This window comes from Eurypyga helias, unplaced genomic scaffold (assembly GCF_000690775.1).
Source record: "Eurypyga helias isolate BGI_N326 unplaced genomic scaffold, ASM69077v1 scaffold12850, whole genome shotgun sequence".
Lineage (NCBI taxonomy): Eukaryota > Metazoa > Chordata > Aves > Eurypygiformes > Eurypygidae > Eurypyga > Eurypyga helias.
Window position 1 is genome coordinate 59,353 of NW_010223878.1, and position 24,212 is coordinate 83,564.

General features: G+C 41.2%; 1 protein-coding gene across 1 annotated transcript in view; it reads right to left on the bottom strand.

The window, feature by feature from the left end:
* LOC104512747 (signal peptide, CUB and EGF-like domain-containing protein 1) overlaps nt 1–24,212 on the bottom strand; it is a gene marked incomplete at its 3' end in the record, with an annotated part of 86,743 nt that overhangs the window by 40,489 nt on the left and 22,042 nt on the right. Inside the window, exon 3 of the mRNA XM_010155881.1 lies at nt 22,989–23,123. Within this exon, the coding sequence (XP_010154183.1) occupies nt 22,989–23,123 (135 nt within the window). The remainder of the gene's footprint in view (nt 1–22,988; nt 23,124–24,212) is intronic.

The window sequence follows — 24,212 nt, forward strand, 5'->3', positions numbered from 1 at the left end:
GCTTTGTTCACCATGTCTAAACCACTTCTGGTCTGTTTCATTGAAGTTCAGCAGATTATTTTTTGCAGTTTTCTTGGCAAAATGAAGTATCAACAGTTTCGTTTAAAGATAAAATAATTTTTTCATCTGCAACTATTGCAGGTATTTTACTCCTTTTCTCCCTAAAATGTGAATGACATGTATGTGTATTCAACTACAAAATATTGCCCCGCTGACGGAGTAAGTTTTCTGATTTTTCTGTAAATCTGTTTATCATTCCAGATTTCGCAAACATGATTTTTAATGAACAGTTTGTCTGTGAAATCTTGCCCGACACCAGTAGTGAAGTGTAGAAATCTAGTGGGCTGGAAATCAGGAGGCAGCATTCTCTCCCTAGGGAGACCAGCTGAATACCATGCTCCCTTGCCTGTAAAGTAGGGATACGCATCTTTTGTCTCTCTGAATAGCAAGGGAGAGTCTCAACCCCTCAGTCTCTCTCTCTCTGCATAGAGTGTAGAGCAGTTAACACAACAGACCCTGACCTAAAAACTACTGTAATACGAATTAATACTATTTTTCCACAAGCACTTCAGTAATGATGCCTAAATATATATTTTTTGGCCACAGAACAAATGCATTGCATTAAGGATTTTCACCACTTGTGCTGCAATTTCCGCAGTGAAGTAAGTCTTTTAAGAATCTTAGTGGTATAAAAAGAAAATAGTATCGTGTTGTTCAATGCCGGGTCCTCTGCTGAAATATTCATCACCTAAGTGACAGTTATGTGCTTTTTCAAAGTGTAAAATGCACAAGCTTTGCAACTGGCTAACTATGTTCTCACTGTGTTTAAACCTGTGTAGAGCGGGCGTAATTACTGAGCATGGATGGCCAAAAATTACAAGAAATTTTAAGGAAGTATATATTTTAATTCAAATTACGTATAGAACTTCTTAAAAAGAAAGTTAAGAAAGTCTCAGAACTGCAAAATGTAAGCCCAGACATCTGAATTTTTCAAGTAGCTGTTACTTTAAAATAAAACACAGTTATAGTTACCAAATAAATGAACTGACATTTATTTTTATTACTCATTAGTACCGTCACAATTTGTTATTATTATTATTTATTGGATATTTGTTATTATTGTTGTTTACAAGGAAGCAAGGTTCATGCAACTGTGCTGTCTGTCCATCTGTCAGCCCTAACCCATAGTCACTTCTGAATCCATTGGGCAATCCCAACTCAGCTTGAGGGCAGAGGTATCAAAGATAATCACATTATAGAATAGAATCATAGAATCACAGGATGGTTTGGGTTGGAAGGGACCTTAAAGACCATCTAGTTCCAACTCCCCTGCCATGGGCAGGGACACCTTCCACTAGACCAGATTGCTCAAAGCCTCATCCAGCCTGGCCTTGGACACTTCCAGGGATGGGGCATCCACAGCTTCTCTGGGCAACCTGTCCCAGTGCCTCCCCACCCTCTCTGTGAAGAATTTCTTCCTGATATCTAATCTAAATCTCCCTGATTTCAATTTGTACCCATTACCCCTTGTCCTATCACTACAGGCTCTTGTAAAAAGTCCTCTCCCAGCACCCTTGTAGCCCCTTCAGATACTGGAAAGCTGCAATGAGGAGCCTCCTCTTCTCCAGGCTGAACAAGCCCAATTCTTGCAGCCACATTCTTACAAGCTTTGTGAAAACTGACAGCCACGTAGAGAGGAGAGAACCAGACCGGTGTTGCCAGGCGGGAAAGGCTGCAACATTAGCGCAAGAGGCACCGCTTTACCCGGCACACCACCCGCTCAGCCAGCACGCGGGACAAAAACGGGACCTATTGACCAAAGCGCAGCTGAGAACCACCCCCAGCACACACGGCTTCTGTCTTGACATGAGATCGGGGACACAGGAGGGGCATGGTTGGGGTCAAGGTCATAAAAGAGACAGAAGTAACAGGGGTAACTGAGGTAGCATGTGGGCATGTCTAGGTTCAGGTACTAAACCCCGGTTATTTTCTGACTCCTGAATTGTTCTTTTTGATAACAAACCATAACAAACTTTCTTTATGGACATAATCTGAGCGATCTACATAAGAAATCCGCAGAAATAAAATCAGCAGAGGGCTTCACTAGATAACCTCCTGGGTCAAGCAAAAAGTTAAGGCAACTTCTGAAAATAACCCAAAAAAAGGGATTGATGAGCAGAAATTGGGGTGCGTGTACTGTATTAGATAAAAGGATTCATTTCAAATGGAGCATTCCATTACATCCTCCTCAGTCATTCTATATCCATAAAGGAGGTAGAATTTATAGAATGACCAGCTTTTTGGTATTTGTCTTTCCTGTAAAGCCTGCTAATCGCTCTGCTGCTTCCAATGATGCAGCAGTTAAGGGTTCAAATGTCATCACAGATGCCCCACACCAACCTAGATAAAGTGAAGAAGATTAAATTCAAGAGCAATTTTCCCTTGAAAGGGCACTGACCCAATATGCTGCCATTTGTGCTCCTGCCAAGAAATCCTCTTCATTTCAGGCCAGTGCTCTAGAGATTCATAGGGTTGAAACCTTGCAGCTTCAAGATACAGCCTCAAGTGTTGCATGAGAGCTAACGAGATCCAAGTGACTCTGTGCCTTTCTGAAAAATTGCCTTAGCGCCACTCTGCTCAGACACTTTGTCCTGAATCCCCACTATCTCTACTAACTTGGATCTAGGGATTCTCTACAGCACGCTCTAAAATTTCTGGCTTTGCTTGGATATGTAGGAGTGAGACAGCTCGTGATTTGGTAAGAAGATTAAGAATACTGCTTAGACTGGGGAGGTTTTATAGGGGTTACAGCAGTTACTCTTCATACTCTGGCCATGAGGGTTAGGGACAAGAGGAGTTCTTGCTGTGGGTTAGGTCAACAGCAGTCACTCTGGGTCTGCTGTCTTTATAACTGGGCACAGAACACTAGGGTTATCTGGGAATTTCATTTGAGCTCCCCATGACTTCAAGGACCCAGGTAACCAGCAATGGCCTGGATTTTTTTCTTTTTCTTACTGTGGTAAATGATACCTGAGGGAGCACCTCTCCTATGACGAAAGGCTGCGAGAATTGGGCTTGTTCAGCCTGGAGAAGAGGAGGCTCCGAGGAGACCTCATTGCAGCTTTCCAGTATCTGAAGGGGCTGCAAGGGTGCTGGGAGAGGACTTTTTACAAGAGCCTGTAGTGATTGAACAAGGGGTAACGGGTACAAATTGAAAACAGGGAGGTTTAGATTAGATATCAGGAAGAAATTCTTCCCAGAGAGGGTGGGGAGGCACTGGGACAGGTTGCCCAGAGATGTTGTGGATGCCCCATCCCTGGATGTCTTCAAGGCCAGGCTGGATGTGGCTTTGAGCAACCTGGTCTAGTGGAAGGTGTCCCTGCCCATGGCAGGGGGGTTGGAACTAGATGATCTTTAAGGTCCCTTCCAACCCAAACCATTCTGTGATTCTATGATTCTATGATTCTATGTTTTGGGGTTCTGCTATAAGTTTTGAGTTTGTTTCGCTGACAAGCGTTCTGTGGCTCGTGGCATTTAGTTGCGCCTGGAACAGATGTACTCTGAACCCTTTTAAACCATGTACCTCTTGCAGCTGACTTCAACTGATGGCTCTGGTTGTCTTTTCTAGGCATATATTGCTGTTATTTGTTGACTGAGGTTGCTCAGAACCAATTCAATGAGGTGTCATGGTACAGAAGTCTTTGGAATTAAAAAAAAATAAACCTAAAAGCCTTGTAAGAATAAAAGGATCACTGTGTACTTTAAAAAACTGTAAATGGCTACTACAACTGTAGCTAAACACAAATAACTACATTAGTTATTAAGCCACTGTATTTCTTTTTGCAATTAAATTTCTCCCTTCTTATTTTCTAATCAGACAATCAATGTAAAAATTACTTAAGATTATGTTTGTGCTAAAAATCCAGAGCCTTGATCTGAATAAAATTTTGTGCTCACTGAATCCAGCACATCCATGGGATTTTTATTTTATTTCAAAATATCTTGCTCTGAGACATAGTAAAATACTCATTGTTTCAAGGCACGATGTTTCATGTTGTTTGTAAAGAGTATTAGACACACACTTACATGCTTTATATTAAAAAGGCAATGATTGGCTTCACAAAGAACCATACAAATACCTTTTTAATTGAAATCTTTCCATCTCCCCTACTTTCAAATCCCCAAAGGTACCAAGCTATGAATTTCAATGAGGGCTTCGCAGAACAGTATTTAATTAGTGCTTTTCTGTCAGTCTTTCTTCCATCACTCACCTAACCATTCTTGTTTCTACAGTCACACGTAACAGCAATCATACAAAAGGAGCAACATTCTTTAACAGATAAGTCTGAAACGTATCAGTTCAACCTGATTTTGGTATGACTGTTTTTCAAACTCATACGAAACAGTATCTGTTTTTATCATGAAGGTTGCAAATCTTATTAATTAAAAAAAAAAAAAGAGTAATCCTGTACCTAAAGGAACCTAAGGCTTCAACACAGAGCTACCAAGCACAGTCTGAAAATGAATCCCTTGTTTTAGAAATGCATTTCTCATAACGAAAGCAGTCTGTTCTATCACTATTGCATTTCAGCTGCCAATCTAAAAGTATCACCATGAAAAAGTGTGACTAAAGCAAATGATGCAGTTGGACGCAGGACAGTATTTTGACCAGCCTGCACACACTCTGCAGTCTCTTTTGGCTGACTGTTAACTGGTAAATTCCCTCCCGAGCTGAAGAAGCCTCCTGCATTCCTTGCCAAGTAAATCCTAACACAGCAAAGTTGACAATTAGCACCTTCTACACCTTCTGGCTAAAAAGGAAACCTGCCACTAAGTCTGGCTTCAGTAGTTCATGATGTTATCTGCCTTCAGCGGGACCACAGCAAGGTGATACACCCAGGCTCAAAACCTTTAGTGAGTAGGAAATTGCTAGTGCTACACTACAAAAACTGCAGCACCTTAACTAGGTAAGGCACGTCAGGTGTCCCTTCCATTTTCTACATGAGTGTCACCAAAGTGCCATCAAATTCTTGTTTCTTATCTTAAATGACTTCTGCACCCAGCTTCTAATCATCTTCTAAGGGGTTAAAAATTTCCTACTGTGAATGCCCCAGCTAAAACTCACTTCTTCACTGAGGTGTAAGTCTCCCTGAGAAAGGTGAAGTTGGTTTATGAGAGAGACACATCATTCCTGGAGGTGAATGGAAAAAGGGGAAAGGAATTATGAGATCTTGTACATGCTTCTTGCGGAAAAGAGGAGAATACAAACGAGCAATATGCAACAGAAAGAACTGCTACTGATGATACAGATTAATACTGCAGTGGGTTTATATTAAGATGATTAGGATTCAATGGCATATGTGGAAGGGAGTAACATCACAGTAGACTAATGCTGCTTGATCTACATCCTGAAAATATAGGTTCAACTCTTGAGGTAAACTGTAGAAAGAGATCATTCAGGTGAATATTCCCATACAAAGTCTTTATAATGACTGACAATTTCTTGCTCAGACAAGGTGTCAGAAATGGAGTAAAAGGGTTGCTACCAGCAAATACGAATGAGAAATACTGAGAGGCTTGATGAAGGGTACTTATTCACACTACACCTACCCTTTCATAATACTTCTCCTTCTTTTAAATACCTTCTTAACTTTACACTAAATACGCTCAGAAACAAGAAGATTAGAGCAATAAAATATTTTTCAACATCCGATGGTAGGCAGAATTGGGAAAAGATGAGGTAGTATCCAGAAATAAGACTAAGACCCATGAGGAAAGCTGACAGTGTCACATTAATAGCTCATTATGGTACATCTTTTTGTCCTCAGTCTTGGCTACAACTTGTAGACACTAATTTTGGTAAAGAGAGAGCAGAGAACGAAACTAGCAGTAAAAGCCAGAAGGCACCACAGGAGGGTGCTACACACAGTCACTGTATTCATCCAGCAAGAAGAGTTGGAGGCAGCATGACCTTACACTTTCCATAGCATTTGAAAGCAGTAATAAGTCCTTTCCCCTCATAACATCTTAGAGTGATTCCATTTACTTGTAACCAGAGACTCAAAACCAAAGTACAAGGGTAGTGTTACCCTGAGATCTCTGTTGATTGTACTGGCACTGTCAACTGAGGCCCGTTGCCAACAGAGTAAAGAGTGAGAATTAGCTTAGCTAATGACTGATCTCATGCAGAGAGTTTAATGATTGTATAAATATTTTATTGTGCTTACAACATATTAGAGAGTAACTCCTCTCTGTCTCAAAACATCAGCAGTTATTCTCTCCATGCTTAGTATCAATACACCTTTGGAAGACTCCAGAATTCTTAGAATAAAACAGCTGTGTGAAGGGATATGCACTTCTATGAATCAGCATGGAACAAATACACTGTCTGTCTAAAAGTACAGATATATTTTACTGTGCCCAGACACCTTTTCTTTCACACTTTCCACTTTTCAGTGGATAAACAAATCCACAGCACTGTAGTGTGTACAATTCAACACACTCATCACTAACTACTTTTTACTGAGGCTGTTTACAGCAATGTAAAAGAATTTTGAACTACTCATCCTCTTCCCCTCTCAAAAAACAGGAGTCAGGTTGTATTGCTATATAGAAGCTGATGAACATAACAGGGGCAGAAAGGATCCCAAGAGATTTATCCTAAGTTTCCAGGCTGTAAGTAACTCCCTTCTATACCCCAGTGAAGGCAAGAGAGCTCACCACAGTAATCTGATGCATCTTGCGGGTCCCTGGCAATACAAAATCTGCATGTACCTTCTTTTAAGTATCTCCTACCTGAGTGGAGGGTCTGTTTTCCACTGCCCAAATAAGCATGACACATTGTCCCCAGAACCTGTCTCTTCACTGCCCCATCTCACTGGGGCTTCTGTTCAGAGTCCTTGAAAAGGGTATGGAAAAAGGGTATGCTAACCTACAGAGGTGGCTAAACTACTTGCCTCCTCTTACGTAGAGAAAGGGAAGATAATACAAGGGACACCTCCAAACAAGAATCTTCTTTCATCTTCCCCCCTGTGCCTTTTACTTCACTCAGGCTGTTTTCTTCTGCCATTCTCTAACACCAATCTAGTTCTATCTTCCTGTTGTGTCCTCTCTCTTTGTGTTGGTTTTCTTGTTAACTCCCCTAATCATAAAATATCTTGAGTTGGAAGGGACTCATAAAGATCATTGAGTTTAACTCCCAACATAATGTAATGATGGCCAACAGTTACTGCATTACCAGCTTTCTTCTGTTGTAATGTCCCTTGCGAGTTACTATTCAAATTTTCCTCTTTACCTTCAGTGCACTTACCACTTGCAACTTTACTTTCTTTTATAAACCCCTCTTTCCTTATTTCTCTCTCTGATGGTGCTTGCGCTCTTCAAGGATTGAGTCTGTCTGGTGTTGACTCTTTGACCCTGGTTGCTTGCTAGGATATCCACTCTATATAACCCCAAATCTCAGGCTTTTGCCTCCACCTGTCTCTATCCCCTGTTATTTGATGAGTTCCAGTTGTTCTTCAGAGAGATAGTGAATGGAAAACATCCCTAGGTCCTCCTGTTCACTTGATTCTAATGTTGATCACTTGATCACTACTGGGAGTATTACAATTTGCCTCCAGTAAAACCCAGCGCATGCTGTCCGTACATCCCATACTATCCATGTCTTCAAACACCTCTGGCAAGAGGTAACGGCATTTCCTAGGATCACATCTGTAAAGGACCCTGGGATACTTCAGGATGAAAGGTGCACTGTTAAAAAACAGGTAACTACCTCAGAACAGTACTGTGAGAAAACAACACATACCAGTGCCTTAAAATTACTGCTGGTCTACTCATCCACAGAGGAATTCCAAGTTAATGCAACCAAGCATTGGAGATAGCAGTGTGATGCAAGACAGAAAAAGGCCTTGCAGGCCAGGGAATAACGTCAACATACAAGATAAGATGCCGTCAGCAGCAGTGCTTCTTGCAAGGTACAACTCTGGTGCTATTGGCTCCACTGGGGCATGACCTTGCTTTAAGACAGCCACCAAATATTAATCAAAGGGGAAACCAGGACCTGTTGACATGAGCTGTGACACGAACGGGCTGGTGACTAACAGCACAAGCCACACAAAGCAGTCCCTGTGGAAAAGTGGAGATACTCAGCTCACCCAATCAATTTGCTACTAAGGGAGAAGCATCAATACACAAGATGACAAATAATTTAGCAAAGTGAAAACTCATCTGCTGCCTAATACTTTGTGCACAAACATGTGTTGTCCCAATTCAAAAGCCACTGTCGAAATTGCATTCTAAAGGAGAAATTTGACAGAGAGATGTACACTCTTTGTGTACATCTACTCTCCCATACTCCAGGCTGGAAGCAGAGAATTAGGCCAGTGCTTTCAGAGAAGTTTCTGTCAGTCTGCACTGAATATCACTAATTATTTGGCAGCTAAACTCTGCTTCTAACACTGTCTGGGACACACCACGAGGAAAATACAAGCATACATTGCCACTTTCACAAAAGAGAAGAAAGTATGGCAACAATGGCCACGACATACACTTTTTCTTTAAGGAATGGAGTCTGAATAGGAAGAAAAGGGGAAGAGAATTCATCTCTCAGAAGGTGATGCAGAAATACTAACTACTGAGAAGCCATTTTAACATACAATTTCATAAATAAAGAAAACCGGCTGCTGGTCAGTCACCCTATATCCTATAAATACTGGAAATACAAACTGTCTGGAAAGAAATAGAATGCTATGCCCTGGTATACGCACTAATTCATTAACTGCTCTGTGGCTCCAATCCAGCAAAACACTTAAGCACATGAATAGTCCCAACAACAAAGGCCTGAAAGCCTGACCATACATTAAAGTAAAATGCAATGTAGGCACAAGCCTCTCCCTTGCTTTCAGAAAAACTCCAAAACCCAGAGAACAAAATCAATGCTGCTTCCCTTGGGTATACCCTGCAAGGAGTGGGGTCGCAGGAGCCACATTCAAGGACAGCTTAGGAAAATATATTTACAAAATGCATATGTATTTGCATATACAAATTTTAAATTTGGAGGTATGACGTTGTTTTCTAAGCACTGTAAGAATCTAGCCTATCTGAAATACAAAAGGGCCATTTAGCTATGAAAAAACTAACAAACTTTTTACTGGATTTGCTTTTATGGGAAGACAGTTTGCCATTCCGTGGAAATGGAATATGTTGCTCTGTTTTCCTTGAGTTTTCCTCGGAGAAGGAATGTGAATAAAACGTCAGCCCGAGACAAGCAGCAACCCTAGCTGCATGTGAATGCATGAATCAAGTGTCAGGGTTCAAGCCAGCGTGATGATAACATTTGGTGGGGGCATGAGGGAGAGAGATGAGTGATTCACAGTCTGGAAGGCGACACTGTGGGGTCTAGGTCAGGGGAAAAGTGAGAGGTGCTGGGGAAAGATGGGCGTGGAATGCTGATGATGAATATATTGCCGTTTGATAAAAGTTACCTGCTATCACGATTTGCTCAGATGATGCCACTAAGGCATTCAAAAAACATTTTCCAGTGACCTCAGGAAACAAAATCGTTTATTATCTGAGCAAGAATATTACCAGGGGGACCATTTTAAAGCACAGTTACAATTTCTCCTTTTACTATCATTAGTATTTACATTCACCAGAATGCTACTAGCAGCACCAAATACACCCACACAGTAGGCATGCAGGCAAACACATTTTCCACACAGCAGCAAATTCGCTTCCATTCCCGTCACAAACAGTTAATTTTTTTTTCTGGGGCACTCAGCATCAGATTTCATGCGGAGGCACCTGAAATAGCAGTCCTATGTTATTATCCATTTAAGACCCAATGCTATCACCAACACAATGAGTGGAAGCCTAATCTGCGAGTTGTACTTCAGAAATGAATGAAATGTTTATAGGGCAATAGTGGTGTGAAAGTGGAAGAACCTGCTTCTCTCAGAAGCCTGTATGCTCTGCTGGCAGATTCAGGGTGAGAAACATCCAGTGTGTACACAAACCACTCTTGCTCTCCTCTCATTGCTCTTTTGCGGTGCACTGAGGCTAAATGTAGCAGGATCTCTTCTGTGCAAAGTGACTCTCTTTCTTACTTCGATAACAATCATTAGTAGCAGTTGGGACTAGTAGAATACATAATCGCCCTGCAAACATACTCTTCAGTGCTGCCTGTAATCTACTTATCACCTGTTGGTTTCTTTCTGGCACTTTTTACGCTCTTTCCTAAAGTTCTGCATAGGTCCTAGAGACACTTCTGTCCAATGTTAGTGAAATGGTTTACTGAGGTCTTCCACAGAAGGTTTACGATGGCAGTACAGTTATTCACAACTTTCTTCACCTGTGCAGTGGTGTAACCCAAAGAAATAATCATAATTTGCATCACCTTCTGATTCAATCTCTGTTCTTGGCAGATGTTCACAGTCTCGTGATGCCGGTTCAAATCCTACTGAAACTGCTGGGAGTTTTTGGACTTCTGAACCGGTTTGATCAGACTTGCATCTCATCTCCACTTCAGAGAGAATACTACAGCTGTGATTGAAGCAGCCTTCAGCCTCTACAGATCCCATCAGCTAACAAAGCTATATTATTTCATCCTAGTCTCCATGTATACACCTAACTGGGATTCCATTTTTTAAAAAGAGCAAGGAGTTGAGAGGATAGGATGAATGACGATACACTGGCAGAAGTGCGTGTGGAAATAAGCATGACATCTGTTAGCAGAGTATCTGCTTTGTAGCCATCCCTGGCTTTAATGATCTAAGAAAAGGAAGGTTAAAAAAATCCTTTGGAAGCTCTGAGCTGTTTGAAAGAGGTCAACAAGACTCTGAGACAGTAAATGGTGTACGGTCAATATTGCTGTGCAAGGGTGAACACACAAAACCAGAATTATTCTTGATAAGCAGCTCTCTGTTTTGCACACTTTGATGAAAAGCATCAGCTTAACACTGAATATGCATTTTAATTTGGGCAGTATTTATTGGTGGTGAAGGTAAGCAGAAAAAAAAGAGCAGTGTTCTTCCTGATACTAGGTCATATTGGATAGCAGGGAAATCCTGCTTCTGCCTGTAAATACACTGTGGAATTCCAAGGAGGGAATAAATATGGTACGGGAAAAATGGGATGTCATTCGACACAGCCACCCTTCTGACCACAATGTTGCTTTTGAGACAGCTCACCACAGAAGTACCTCCATGAAGTGAGTCATAACAAACACTAAGAGAAAATGAGGCTTTTACAGGTGCTTTTAAGAGGAAATGAAGAAACAAAACAACCCCATAAATACTTAACCAAAGGGCACAAACAAACTTTGCGTGCTTGGAAATATTTTTACACTATGGGCTTGGGAACTTGACAGCTAATTGCAAGAAATTAATTTGACGGACAATCAGAAGTGGCACCATTTACACTAGGTCTAGAAAGCTTCAGAGCTGGGTTAAAAAACATATCACAGTCTAGACAACAGGAAAATTCCTTTAGCCACTTAGTGTCCCTCTTGCATGAAACTAATGAGAACAACATAAATTACACAAAGCTGCTCCCACCAGGGCTCTGCTTTTAAAGGATCTAACTACAGAGAACTACCACTAGTGTTTTTTGATTTTATTGTTTTTCTGGCATTTTACTCTACCACAGGCTGTTTCATGGGGCGTTTCAGTGAGCTCCTGACAGGTAATCCCCTAGATTAATTCAGAGTTCATTTGGCCGATAAGTAGCCAGCTTCTCTGAGAGAGAGCGCAGGAATGACAGCTCGCTATCTCTCTCTGTGAATTCTTGGAAGATTGAACAGCACAAGGTATTTGCAGCTAATGCCAGCTGACAACAAACGGTAACCTAGGCAAATGCTAAAAAGTCATGTTGAGATCTACACAGAAACCCTTTTCAGAATAAATCTCCAGGTAAACATACTATTCAGGGTTCAAGAGAGAGACACTGATTAGGCTAGGAAAGTATTGCACACCAAATCCTGGTTTAAAACGGCTTATTACAGGCTTTTATTTAATGATACCTTTTTCAGACTCCAAGCAGAACAGAGTAATTAAATGTCCATTAAGGAAGCACTTAGGCCAACTGCTAGCTTTTTCCTGGGAAGCTTAGAGGGAATTCTGAGAGCATTTTGTCTGGAGAGGCGAGGAGCAGAAACACGGTACCAGAGGAGAGCGTGCAGACGTGCGGCTCTCTGAAAGGGCAGCCTCACCTCAAGCACAGCTTCAACACTGCCCTTCGGCAGAGCTGGAAGCACCCTTTTTCGTGTTTTTTTTGGCCTTTTCCTGGAAAGCTCCCTCACCACTGAAATATTTCACCTGTGAAGGGGAACAGGGGATTCAGAAAGGCTACCAGGAATATGCTTCTCCACGCAGCAAATCAGGCTTCATGTCTGAGCAGTCCCTTGCACCGTGCCCAGCCTCTCCTCTTGATAAAAGGGGCTTCATGGACACTCGTACTACGGTGCAACAGCACAGCTGCCTAGGGAGCCAGGCAGGGCTGCCCATCCACCACTGCCACGTCGCGCCAAGGACAATACCTCCAACTCTAAATGTTTCACAGTTTCGATGTTTGGGGTTTTTCTATGTTTTTTTTTTTTTTTTTTTTTTTTTTTTAATAGAGTTACTATTATTCCAGGAAAAGCAGCTACTTCAGAGAATAAAATCTGGTTTAGCGGAAAAATACACTTATTTCAAAAATCATGTGGACAACATTTGGTTGAATTGGTCAAGTAGTTATCACCCACCTCGCTTTTCAGAACCTACATATCCACAGGGTCAATTTGGCTGCCTTTCCAGTACAAGGGTGCAGTGCAGGGAGGCATCCTGAATTTCAGTAAGAAGTCAAACTGCTTGGCACCATCAAAAATTGTTCAATTTACAACAGTGAGCCAATAGAGAACAAACAGAACAAAAAGTGTAGGGAGGAAAGGCGGGAGAGGACAGGATTTGCAAAATGCCCTGTTATCCACCCAGTTCCCTGCACTACACTTTGATCTCTAAAATTCATCAATCACTGATGTTAAAGTGATCCAGGGATGGAAGAAGGGAATTAAGCAACTGACCCCAAAGAGTGGAGCTCAGGGTATCTGCATTCTATTCCTAGTAGGAGCATACATATAACCAGGTACTGAGTTTTACAAAACAGGTTTGGTGAAATCAACACAGCGTCAATTAAACTGCATGCTCTGTCAAACGACTCCTTCACAGCTTTCCTGGAAAGCTCACTGGATTTTTGCAGCCTTCTGTGTAACTCTAGGCAAATTATTTAACTTGTCTGCCTCCCGTATCCGTAACCTAAGCAGACAGCATAATTGTTCCCATTTCAGAGTGGGTTTAGAGTCTTGAGGTAGTTTTTGTGGACTCCTGCAACATCCTCTAGTGAATTAGTGATTAGAAGAGCAAATAAGTAGGAGTTCACTTCTGAAGAGGGCAGAAGGAGAAATGCACGGCGTAAGAACCATTCACATTGCTGCTTCCTCATCTTGGCATTTGTAGCATTCCAAGCAAATGTCAGGTTAAATAACTAATTCTCATTACACTAAATACTGAAATGCCAACACCAATCCTGTAAATTTCTGTCAAAAATTCATATCTGAGTAAAGAAGTGCTTAGTTTTGACCTGTCAAGTACTTTGCAGTTTGATAGCGATTGAAGATAGCAGCTATTGTATTATCCTCAGCCCACGTTAACTGCAGGGAGAAAACCTGCCAACTCTGGTAAATCACCAATGGGACAGAACGCTTGCAGCACACCGTACTGGATACTATTGGCTTACATTGTGTGTGCAGTGATTTAGTCAGCTATAAACACAGAGAAGAACTTTTAAGGGAGGTGCTCCATATCAAAGAAGTCAGACAAAAGTGCTGTTGCTTTTACTCAAAGGAGAATGCTTTACGCTGGAGCAAGAGAAGACAGATTATTTGCACCTTCTCAGGCGGAGCCTTTTGAAAGTGCTCAATCATATTACGTATCATGCACAAAAAGCAGGTAAACTGATCCACTGTGCAAGCTCAATGCTCTTATCATTCTCAGTCACACAATTCAGAGGCTAACTCCAGCAGCACACGATGCTTCTCTCCCTGTTACACTTCACACCTCTGCTTCTGCATTTCTTGACTCCTGGGAGAAGGCAAAGGAGTTGAGCCCTTGAAAGGGTATCATCCTGATCACTTGCCCCTGATCGCAGGTTGGCTTTACAATCTCAGCACATGACCCATTCCACTGAGAAAAACATTGTTTTCAAAGACATTGCTGCAGTTTGACTATATTATACTGTGGTTTGTACAGGAGAGGAGTGAGTTAAATGTAAAGAAAACTGTGAGGGAGAGGATAGAGAAAAGAAATGGCATTAGTGAGCCAGGCAATTAAGAAAACAGAGAAGTATAGAGTTTGCCTGTGCTTACTGGTTTCCACCCTTTTTTTCTTCTTCAATCTACTCTTCTCCACCTCATTCTCACTTGGCTGGCTGTCGCTCCCTCCTTTCTTACCTTCGGTTTACCTGACATACTCTTGTCTCACTCCCTTCTTCCTTTGTGCCCACTCTTAAAAATATCTCACGGTGCTACTACAACGTTTCTGCCATGAAAGCATTCACAGTGAGTATGCATTTTGGGCTGTCCTCTGCCCTAGGTTGGCCTTGTTTATTTAGGCTGTAATTTTTCCCGGTTTGTATGAGGTCTTGCACAATCCAGCCCCATTCTTGACTGGTGCTCAAGTACAAAATACCCAAAATACCATCAAGAACAGTAACAAACCCAACAATTTTATGACCCAGATACTTCTAAGATATAAAGCTTAACAGAGCATGCAAGTATTCTCAGGCTTGAAAATGTACACGGCTATCAAATACAAGCATCTTCCTTCTTATTTCCATTAACACCTAAATTATTTCAGAATAGCTTAGAGCAACCTCAAACGTAATTACAAGGAATTGAATAATTAATAGAACTCATTAAATGCATAGTATGCATACCATACACAGGAGGGTAACAGTATATATGAATAGGTATTTAGCATTCATATCTTGAATTCCTACTGGTTTATAGCCAAAACCACATCGTGGTATCGACCTCTAGAGAGTTCCTGCTGGATCACATCTCTGAGATTTGTCATGAATAGCAGAAAAGAGGAACGGTGCCTGCAACATGGCCTGTGGCTGATTCCTCTGCGTAGTGAAAAATACAAGACATACACAGAGAGACCCATAGTGACTACAGCAGGTATGAAAGATGCTGAGCATCTTTACACAGTATCCCGAGCAGGCCCTGAATTCATCATTGTATCCCTGATGGCATGATGGAGACACCTCATGAGACATACAAGTTATGGTATGCTTGAAACAGAGTCCTTTTGTTGTGAGCATGTGTGAATGCAAGCTTTTTTCCAGTACACTCTGGTTTAATATTCTTCCCAGATCTTTCTCACCTGATGTTTCAGTCAACTGGATGCTAGAGGCCTTTAAGAAACATGTCAGTTCTTTTATTTAGTATAATCCTGCTATATCCAGAGCAGACAGTATGAACAGAACATTGGTTCGCTTCCAATGCCATTGAATGATTGAGTGTGAAAGTCCCCTTTGCATATTTTCGCTCTTTAATTTTTTTTTAACGTACTGCTTTCCAGTGTGTTTTCGCATTCGTGCGTATAGCTTTCCCATCCTGTCAGCACTGCCAGTCAGTCAGTTGCTGAGCTACAGGCTGCTCGCTGCACTTTCTGTCACACAGGTGTGGAGAGATTTTTGATCTGTCTTACAAATTCCCTGCTCCCCCTGGCAAGCCGGCTGGCTGTCACGCTGCTGCAGGGTGTTTCCAACAGCTGCTCTTTCCAAGACACACGTCTTTGCATCTCCAGCTTCATTATTTCTTGCACACTTCTTTTCCCTCTTTAGTTTCATCCTTTCCATGCCAAAAGGCATTGGCAACGGAGCCGTGCAGAAACACCTACGGTACCACTAAACCACTTCAGATTGTGGCTCATTGAGATTGTATCTGCATGTCCTAGTTGATCACTTCGTCATGTTCGACTGTGATTCTACATTCACTACTCTTTATACACCATATGCACATTGATGTTTTCTAGTACATCTGGGCTTTAGTTGTTTAGTATTATCTTCTTTTTTATTTGTTAAACTTCTATCTGTTCACATCAACACACTTAAATCTGGGAGCCGTTACAGGACAGCTTCTGCACAACACTCCTAGAATTCAACCCCAGATTTTGGCAAAATTGGCGATCTGTTCTTTTTCCTGAGTTTTGGGAGATTTCTTCTTTGAGTTTCAATGAACGCAGCACCATTACATCCTGCTACCCAGTAGGTTTACCAGCGCATTCAATCTCAGCTGAAGCAAAGCAGCAGAGGGTATTGATCACTCAACAAAATGTGTTTTTCTTTCTGAATTAAACCTAATTCAAAGTTCCAGAAGATTTTGAAGCACAATATTTTTCCTTCAGGAGGCTAGTGAACTATAAAACTAAGAATATGTAGAAACTTCATTTTATTTTGTTCAGTATAAATATGATTTGGGTTTGAATTGATCCCTAGGAACTCAACAAGGGTTTGCAAACAACTCTACTTACTTGTATTTAACTCTGCAACTTGGGATACACAGAAACTCTACCTTGACTTCATACCCTATATAATTTCCTCACATTCTGGTTTCCATCTGGACTGCTCTGAGGAACCAGACTGCGGCTGCTCTGATGGAGTGAATCTATTCTGCAGCTCACAGTCACAAGAGCTTTAGACAATACTGTAATACTTACACCTCAGTTTTCTTACCTATAAAAGGAAGATTGCTGCCTCAGGTTTCAGACATGTACAATTTTTGTAAGTCAAAAGTGACATGCCTTTGCCTTCAATTCTATGACATCCTAAGCAGTCACCATTTAATCTGAACTTTATTGAAGGTCTTAATGTGAAAAGCTGAGGAGGAAAAAAAAACACCTACAACAAGCCAACAACAAAAAACTACTGACAATTGAGATACTTAAAATCCTGCTTTTGCAGTTTTATTTGGATAGTACTTAAAGGGCAGCTACAAAGAGGATGGAGGCTCTCTTTCACAGGCACATGGAGAAGACAAAGGGCAATGGGTGCAAGTTGCACTGGGAGAGGTTTTATCTTGACATAAGAAAGAAATTTTTTATAGTGAGAACAGTCATTCACTGGATCAACCTCCCCAGGGACACGACAGATTCGCCATTGAGGGTGGTTTTCAAGGTGCAACTGGTCAGGGCACTCAATAATCTTATCTAGGCTCCCTTTCCCACAAAACGTTGGGCCAGATGATCTGCCAAGGTCCCTTCCAGCCTAGGCTGTTCTATGATTCTGTGAGACTACATACTCTCACATTTAGACCTAAACTTTCACCTAATACTGGTTTTATGATTGTATAATTACTGCTTTCCCTCACAGCTGAATTTAAGTCAGTGGCAGTTAAACTAGTTCTACATCAGTGTAACTTTACTAGTCCTAATCATGAGAAATCACCGATAAATGAGAGGAGTGAGATTAGCCCTAAAAGATAGTATTTTTTACTTATGCCAGGTATTTTCACCTGTTGCATTTTCCTTCCAGACAAATTACAAACTCCTAATACAAAGGAATAGAGAAAGCAAATATGAGATGCCCTTAATACAGACTGCTGGAGCAAATAAGAATCCCTAAAATTGAAATACAGCAATTTTCATGGGTTATACACAATTTTTAAAGGTTACGCACTTATAATAGGGCACAGTGAGATTTAAAATGGTTTCTTAAGCCTTTTTTCCTGGATACATTTCTCATCTTACATTCTGTGAAAGATAATAAATTGAACTGTTTTTTCAAAATTTATCATGTATACACAGACAAGTTACTACTACGTGTAGGTCATACTGTGTGCAGTTTTAGGAAAAAGCTTCCACGATCACAGTATTCTTGCCCAGATAAAACATGCTGACTGAGAGGTTTTCTTATTATGTTATCTGAAAGCACATGAATTGATTTCCTTAAAATGTACTTTAGATATATTCTTCCACTTTACAATCATATTAGGACTCCAATTTTAAAAGACAAATAGGACTGTTCTGCTCTAGTTGATGGGATGCCTGTACTCGGGGTAGCTACAGCAAAGTGTATTCAAGTAATGGAGTCATTTAACTGGTTACATCATCACAAAAGAGCTTTCACAGCTGAGATGAGAAACCTTGTACTTCAGTCTGGAACGGTGCTGGCAACACTTAATTATTTAAAGTCACCCTTCCACATTAATCTAAATATGAATAGATTATTGTGCTTTTTGTAAAAAAAAACCACTCTGTCTTCTGCTTTGCAGAAATTCTGAGTCACAATAACCTCCTTGCCCAGATTCCCACAAGGCATCTGCACCAGAGATGGGAATGAAGTCCAGAATCCCAACCCTTCCTGAACTGACTGGGGATCATGCTTCCTCACAGGGAGCCCTGACACATTATTCCACCGCTATGAAATCACACTGGGCTAAGAAAGCAGGTAAGGAATAAAAATGAATCGTGGAAAGTAGGAATTAAAAAAATGAACAAAGGTGGGTTTATAATCCTCAGAACAAGAAGAAACTTGGTAGTTTGATATCAGCTGCCCGAAAGACTCCTATGCTACTATTGCAAAATTAACAAGGGTTTAAACGTATTATTAAGTTTCACAAGTTTTCTGTATCAGCAGAAGCATGGTAAGCCTTTCATAAGCCCACTTAACCCATGACAAATGCAAGACAGCTTGGCTTAGCGTGTTGCTCTTTCCTCTGGGACTAAACTCCAGTGCAGAAAGAGACAAACTGGTTTTCAGACTCCGCAGCACGTAATTCGCTACGTTGTGGTAGCTTGACTTTATGTCAAACGCCCTAACTCTACTAAGAACATAAGGCTAATGGGATAAGGCAAAGTGAAAAAGCATTTCCTTGCCAAATGTTTTTTTAACAGGCTTGAAAATGATGGTGACAACCATGTAAAAAGCTTTTCCACCGTTTGGCCAGACCGTGATAATTTCCAGCCTTCTATAGCCTGGTACTTCTCCACCTCTTCTTGTCTCCACTTATAACTACCACTCCTAATTGCACCTGCCTTTTTAGTTTACTTGGCACTAGCTTTATACAACTATCGGCAGTGGATGGTTAGTAGACCACTAACATAGTTCAGGGGGTGGAATCTATAACGACAGAAGTCTTCCTAGCCACAGATATAGATATAGATATAGATATATATACACTTCCCTGAACTATCTGGCTTGTAAGCAAACAATCTTTGTGCTTTAGGAGATTTGCCCTCCGGAGGTGGGACAGCAGTGGCTTTCTGTAAGGCTTCAGCTGAGAATTTTAGTTGATGAGGCAGTCTGTAGCCAGGGCTCCTGACCACAGTAACTTTCAGAGTTGTAATGCAAACGGGACATACCCATACCCTTCATCCTGCTCACTCTGAACTTCAGTGGAGATACAGGCATATAGCTAAACCCTGCCAATTTTGATGCTCTTTAGGCCCAGTACAGATTTTTAACCAACTTTGATATCACTGGGACTTCAAGGACGTGCCCAGAGGCTTTGCTGAACTGGGGCTTTTGGCTTATCATCCAATTAAAGGTAAACATGCTGTAACCCCCTCAACCTGACTCAGTCACAGCTGTAGTGCACGATACTGATCTCCACATTTATTAAGCACATGCTCCCTCTGGAGCTGGAGATGATATAGTAACAGCTGTTTTATTCTGGTTTCTTTTTGTGTCATGAGGAAACAAACACAAACATCCCTGGTATAATTCACAGTGTTCACACCTGCCATTGCAGTTAAGATGTACTGGGGTAAACAACTGTTAAGTTCTCTGCATCTTTTACAATCCATTCTCCCTCCAACTCTCACTCCCTGTTGTTGCTACCATTACTGTGAGTAAACTAGTACTGAAATCTGACTCATTAAAGGGAAATTAATGCAAAAATAAATGAGGTAAGTTGTACTGGGCATAGTATCCTCCCAAAAGATACTGAGACTAAACAGAAGAAATCAGTAGGCCTACACTGAAGACAGTGAAATAAAGCAAATACTGGGAAACCAGGGCTTGCCCTGATTTTAATGTCAGGCTGGCCTCCCATGGGTATAAAATTCCTATTTCTCTGTGGATCATTAATCCTTTTTATCCACTGGAAATATTAAGAACCCTTCTAGACGACAAGCAGACATATTGTTTGGGATGCAAGGGTGATATTCCAAGCCCCTTCCATGAACTCCAGTGTGGTTTTTAACCCCAGCCTGTGGGTAGGACCATGGTGGCACAGCAGACCCCAGAACACTGGGACTGGTGCAGCACATCTCTGGAAGCTGCGGAAAGTCACACAGCAGCTGACCCTTTAAGGAGACTTTATACCAGAAGCCACCTTTCCCTTGGCTAGTTAATGCCAAAGGACACAGTCCTTCTGCTCAACCCCCGGGAGACTACCCAACACCCTTTTCAGCTGTGACACTACCACATCACTTGAAGGTGCTGATGAGCTCAAAGCACAGGGCCTGCAGAGAGGGCATTGCTTAGGCTTGGTACTGCTCTGTACATTCCGAACTCATCCCAACTCCCAAGTACATCCTAAGCACCTCACAGTGCTTCTCCCCTCTCCCAAAAATAGCTGAAAACAGGAGGGAAAAGGTGGCAGCAAACTGCATGAAGAACCTTGTGGTTGATTGTTTTAGACGAGCTGAGTCCTTGAAGAGACTTTAGGTACCATCAAGGACACCAAGATTGTGTGACTGAACATGCATTTTTCAGAGACAGAAAGGTAACCCCCCTGCAATTAATGGATCTTATTATGCTCAAAGTCAACAAGCTTGCTAAAGGGCTTTGGGAAGTCAGTGCTTTTGTGTTGGGATTGCAGTGCTGGCTGTGTGGTGTGCCTTTGTCCACTCCAGCCTTGTTCACCAACAGAGGTATAGAGACAACCTAGCCTCAGGAACAATTCTGGCTAAATAGGTTGATACGTATTTTTGCATTCCAACAGCTTCTGCAGCAGAGTTTACAAGTGAGACAGATGAAAGTGAGTAAACATTGACATTAAAAAAGCCATTTACTTTCTCACCATGCATGTTTACTGTTTGCAGTTCAGTCACCTCTGACAACTGAAAGAGATAATTTCACCTCATTTCCTTCCTCTAGCATACCCAACTGATACATTTGTGATGGGGATCATGGCACTACAGTGTAATGTTTGCTGTTACTGTAAATTGGCACTTTATTTTTGAAAAGCTACAAACAGTTTGTTTATAAACCACTTTGTAATCACCATTGGTCTATTTGGTGGGTTGCTTTTTTTTTGCAGACCTATAATAATTTTTTAGAAGCTGTTGCTTCAAATTAAACATACATGTTAGACATGACATTTTTTTTGGCCAACAAGTTCACACAAATATATTATTTCATGCTTATTTATTATGTGCATATAGCTGTCAACCTTCAAATCCACTCCCCCAGTCCATACAGCAAACTAGGAATCCTCTTTGCCATGAAACCTTATTCTTTTCCCTCAATAAATCGATTCCTTAGAAGAAACTTTAGCCTTTAGAGTCTCATTCTTCATTTATTTAATTAGTTTCCATCTCAGATAACTAAATTCTCTTTGATTACAGCTGGGAATTTTTATAACGTGCAAATTGAAACAAAGATTGTATCACAGTACTCTGCAAGTGGTTTTCATTAAGCCTCCAGCTACTATTCCTTGCTCTGCTGGATATCTTTGTGTCAGGGCTACTTTTTGCTGGACAGAAATTTGCACGATTTATGTTGAGAAGAATGACTAAAAACCTATTAGATCCCAACATTTAAAATGAACCGGTTGATGGAGCTTAATTGTATGTTCTTGTCATAATCAAAATACCTCAATCGCTTAAAACTTAATAATCATGCTAAAAAGTAAAGCTGTGAATACATTCCGGAGAGTCACATTTCTGAAAATGAAAATTATTACTTGTCTTTACGGTTCTGTGTAAGCAGACACACAGTGCCAGAGATACATTTACATTTCTGAGATGCTACACAACGTTTTGCCTTCTCATCAACAAAGTGACTACATTTGTACTCTCTCCTCAAGTAGGATTTTCTGGTTAATTTTAATGACTGAAAATAGTTCAGAGCCGTTTGTGTGGCTTGTTGAAATTTACAGCGTGCTTACATTGTTGATCACCAGGCTCAGCTTGCTACTTTGTCATTCTGTATTGCCTATTGGTAGAGGAGTTTGCTAGGATCTATTCCCATTGCTGCCAGGGTCACCAGAAGTCTGAATGAACACATAAAGAGCCCACTTAATTGCAAAGATTTATAGCTATGCTGTTTTCTTTTCTCCCTTTCCACTCAAACTTGTCTTCCATGTCTGACATGTATAGAAAAGGGAGAGCTGCTTATTCTAGTCAAAATCAGCAGCAGACAAGGACCACAGTTTTGCAGGGATTCCTTATTTCTACCGCTAGTGCACAGGCCATGGAGAAGCAGTTTTCTAATCCACCCTAGACAGGGTAGTGATCCAAAGAAAAATGCTGTGTCAATATAACATCAGCCATCATCAGTCTGCAGTGAAGTTACATGCCTGGCAAAAACCCATAACCTGTATAACTTCCAGAAGCAACAAGCTGCTCATTTTGATTTAAGATACCATGCCCTGTAAGGTGGAAAACAAGTGAACTATTATACAATAAACAGATGAGAACTTTTTAAGTCGTGGGAACTCAGAAGCAGAAAGCTGCCATTAGAAAAATCTGCCTCTGCCTGCCCTAAGAACCTGCTGTTTGAACCAAGTAAAATTTCTATGTCAAAGCAAAGCTTTTCCCCCTATCTCTTATTTATGGCTCTGCCACAAGTCTGGGTAGCAGAAGAATCAATCAATTCCAACCAGCCAGTGAAATGATTTTGGGAGCTCTGGGATAAAAAAAAAGATCCTCCCCAAACAGTTTCTGCATTTCTGATTGAACGTGGTTATTCTAAAGAGCACGATTTACACGCTGAAAACTTACCGATGGAGCGATGAATGCAGGTATGCTGGTTATCACTCAGAAAAAAGCCCTCTTTGCACTGACATTCATAGCTGCCCATAGTATTTACACAAATCTGCTGGCACCCTCCATTGTTATCCTGACACTCATCAACATCTAGAAGAGAGAAGGAAAAAGAAATACAAGATAATGTACAGATTCAAAATATACATCTAGAAGAGCAAGGAACCCATGAAAAGGCACACTGTAAATTAAGCCACTGAAAACTACCCGAATCCCATCAGAGTTAATCCAAATTAATCCAATTCTTCTTCCTGTGTCCTAGCTTTAAAGTTAACATAAAAAACCAGTGGGGAGGGAAGTTCAGCTAAGTCTCCATGCATTCTGAGTTGCAAATTGATTTCCAATGCACAATGAATGTTAACGTCCTAAAAAGGCTGTGACCCCATCTGCCAAGTGTGGTGTTGCACCCTGTCATTCCCACTCCACTTGGAAAGACATACTTCAGGCCTACAGTAATTTCTAGCAAGGGTAGCAGGCAAACACAAAGGGCATTACTGGGTGAAAAGAGTCTTTATAGAGTTCTGGTCTTGAACAGAACAGCATGTTTCAATTACTGGAGTCATAACCCCCTACTTTGTCAGTTTGTTTAATGTTGTTTAATGAAAAGAAGGCTTCTTAAACCTAAATGTTCCATGTCTGTATTGTCATTTTAATAGGCAAATATATAAAACCACAAAGGCAACATTAGCTACTGGCTGGTTTGAAGGTCCCTGCCTATCCCACATCACCTCTCTTTGGCACAGAAGTTTTTATGCTGTTGCGTTTAACACAGACATATGTTTCAGCACTGTGAAACCACTGCCACGGAAGGGTATCTGACCACATTCAACCTTGCAACCCTCCTGCTTTGTTCATAAAAGGTGTATCGTATCCATTTTCTGTTTTTTTCTTCCAACAAAAGCAAGTTGCCACCTGAAAAATCCATCTTTGCCATTTTTATGGAGACCCCGCAACCAGTAAGCTGTTTCATGGTGTGCACCAACGTGTCTGTAAATGAGCTGGTGTGTGTTTTGCTTTATTTTTTTTTTTTTTTTGGCAGGGTGGGGAGAACACGACAAAGCTAAATAATCCACAACATTCAGAACCTCAGAAGAGGCGGCACAGCTCCTGCAGAAATTAATTCCTCCAGGACTGGCCACAACACGCTAAGGTAAACCCAAGCTGCTTTCCTCTTGCAGGCAA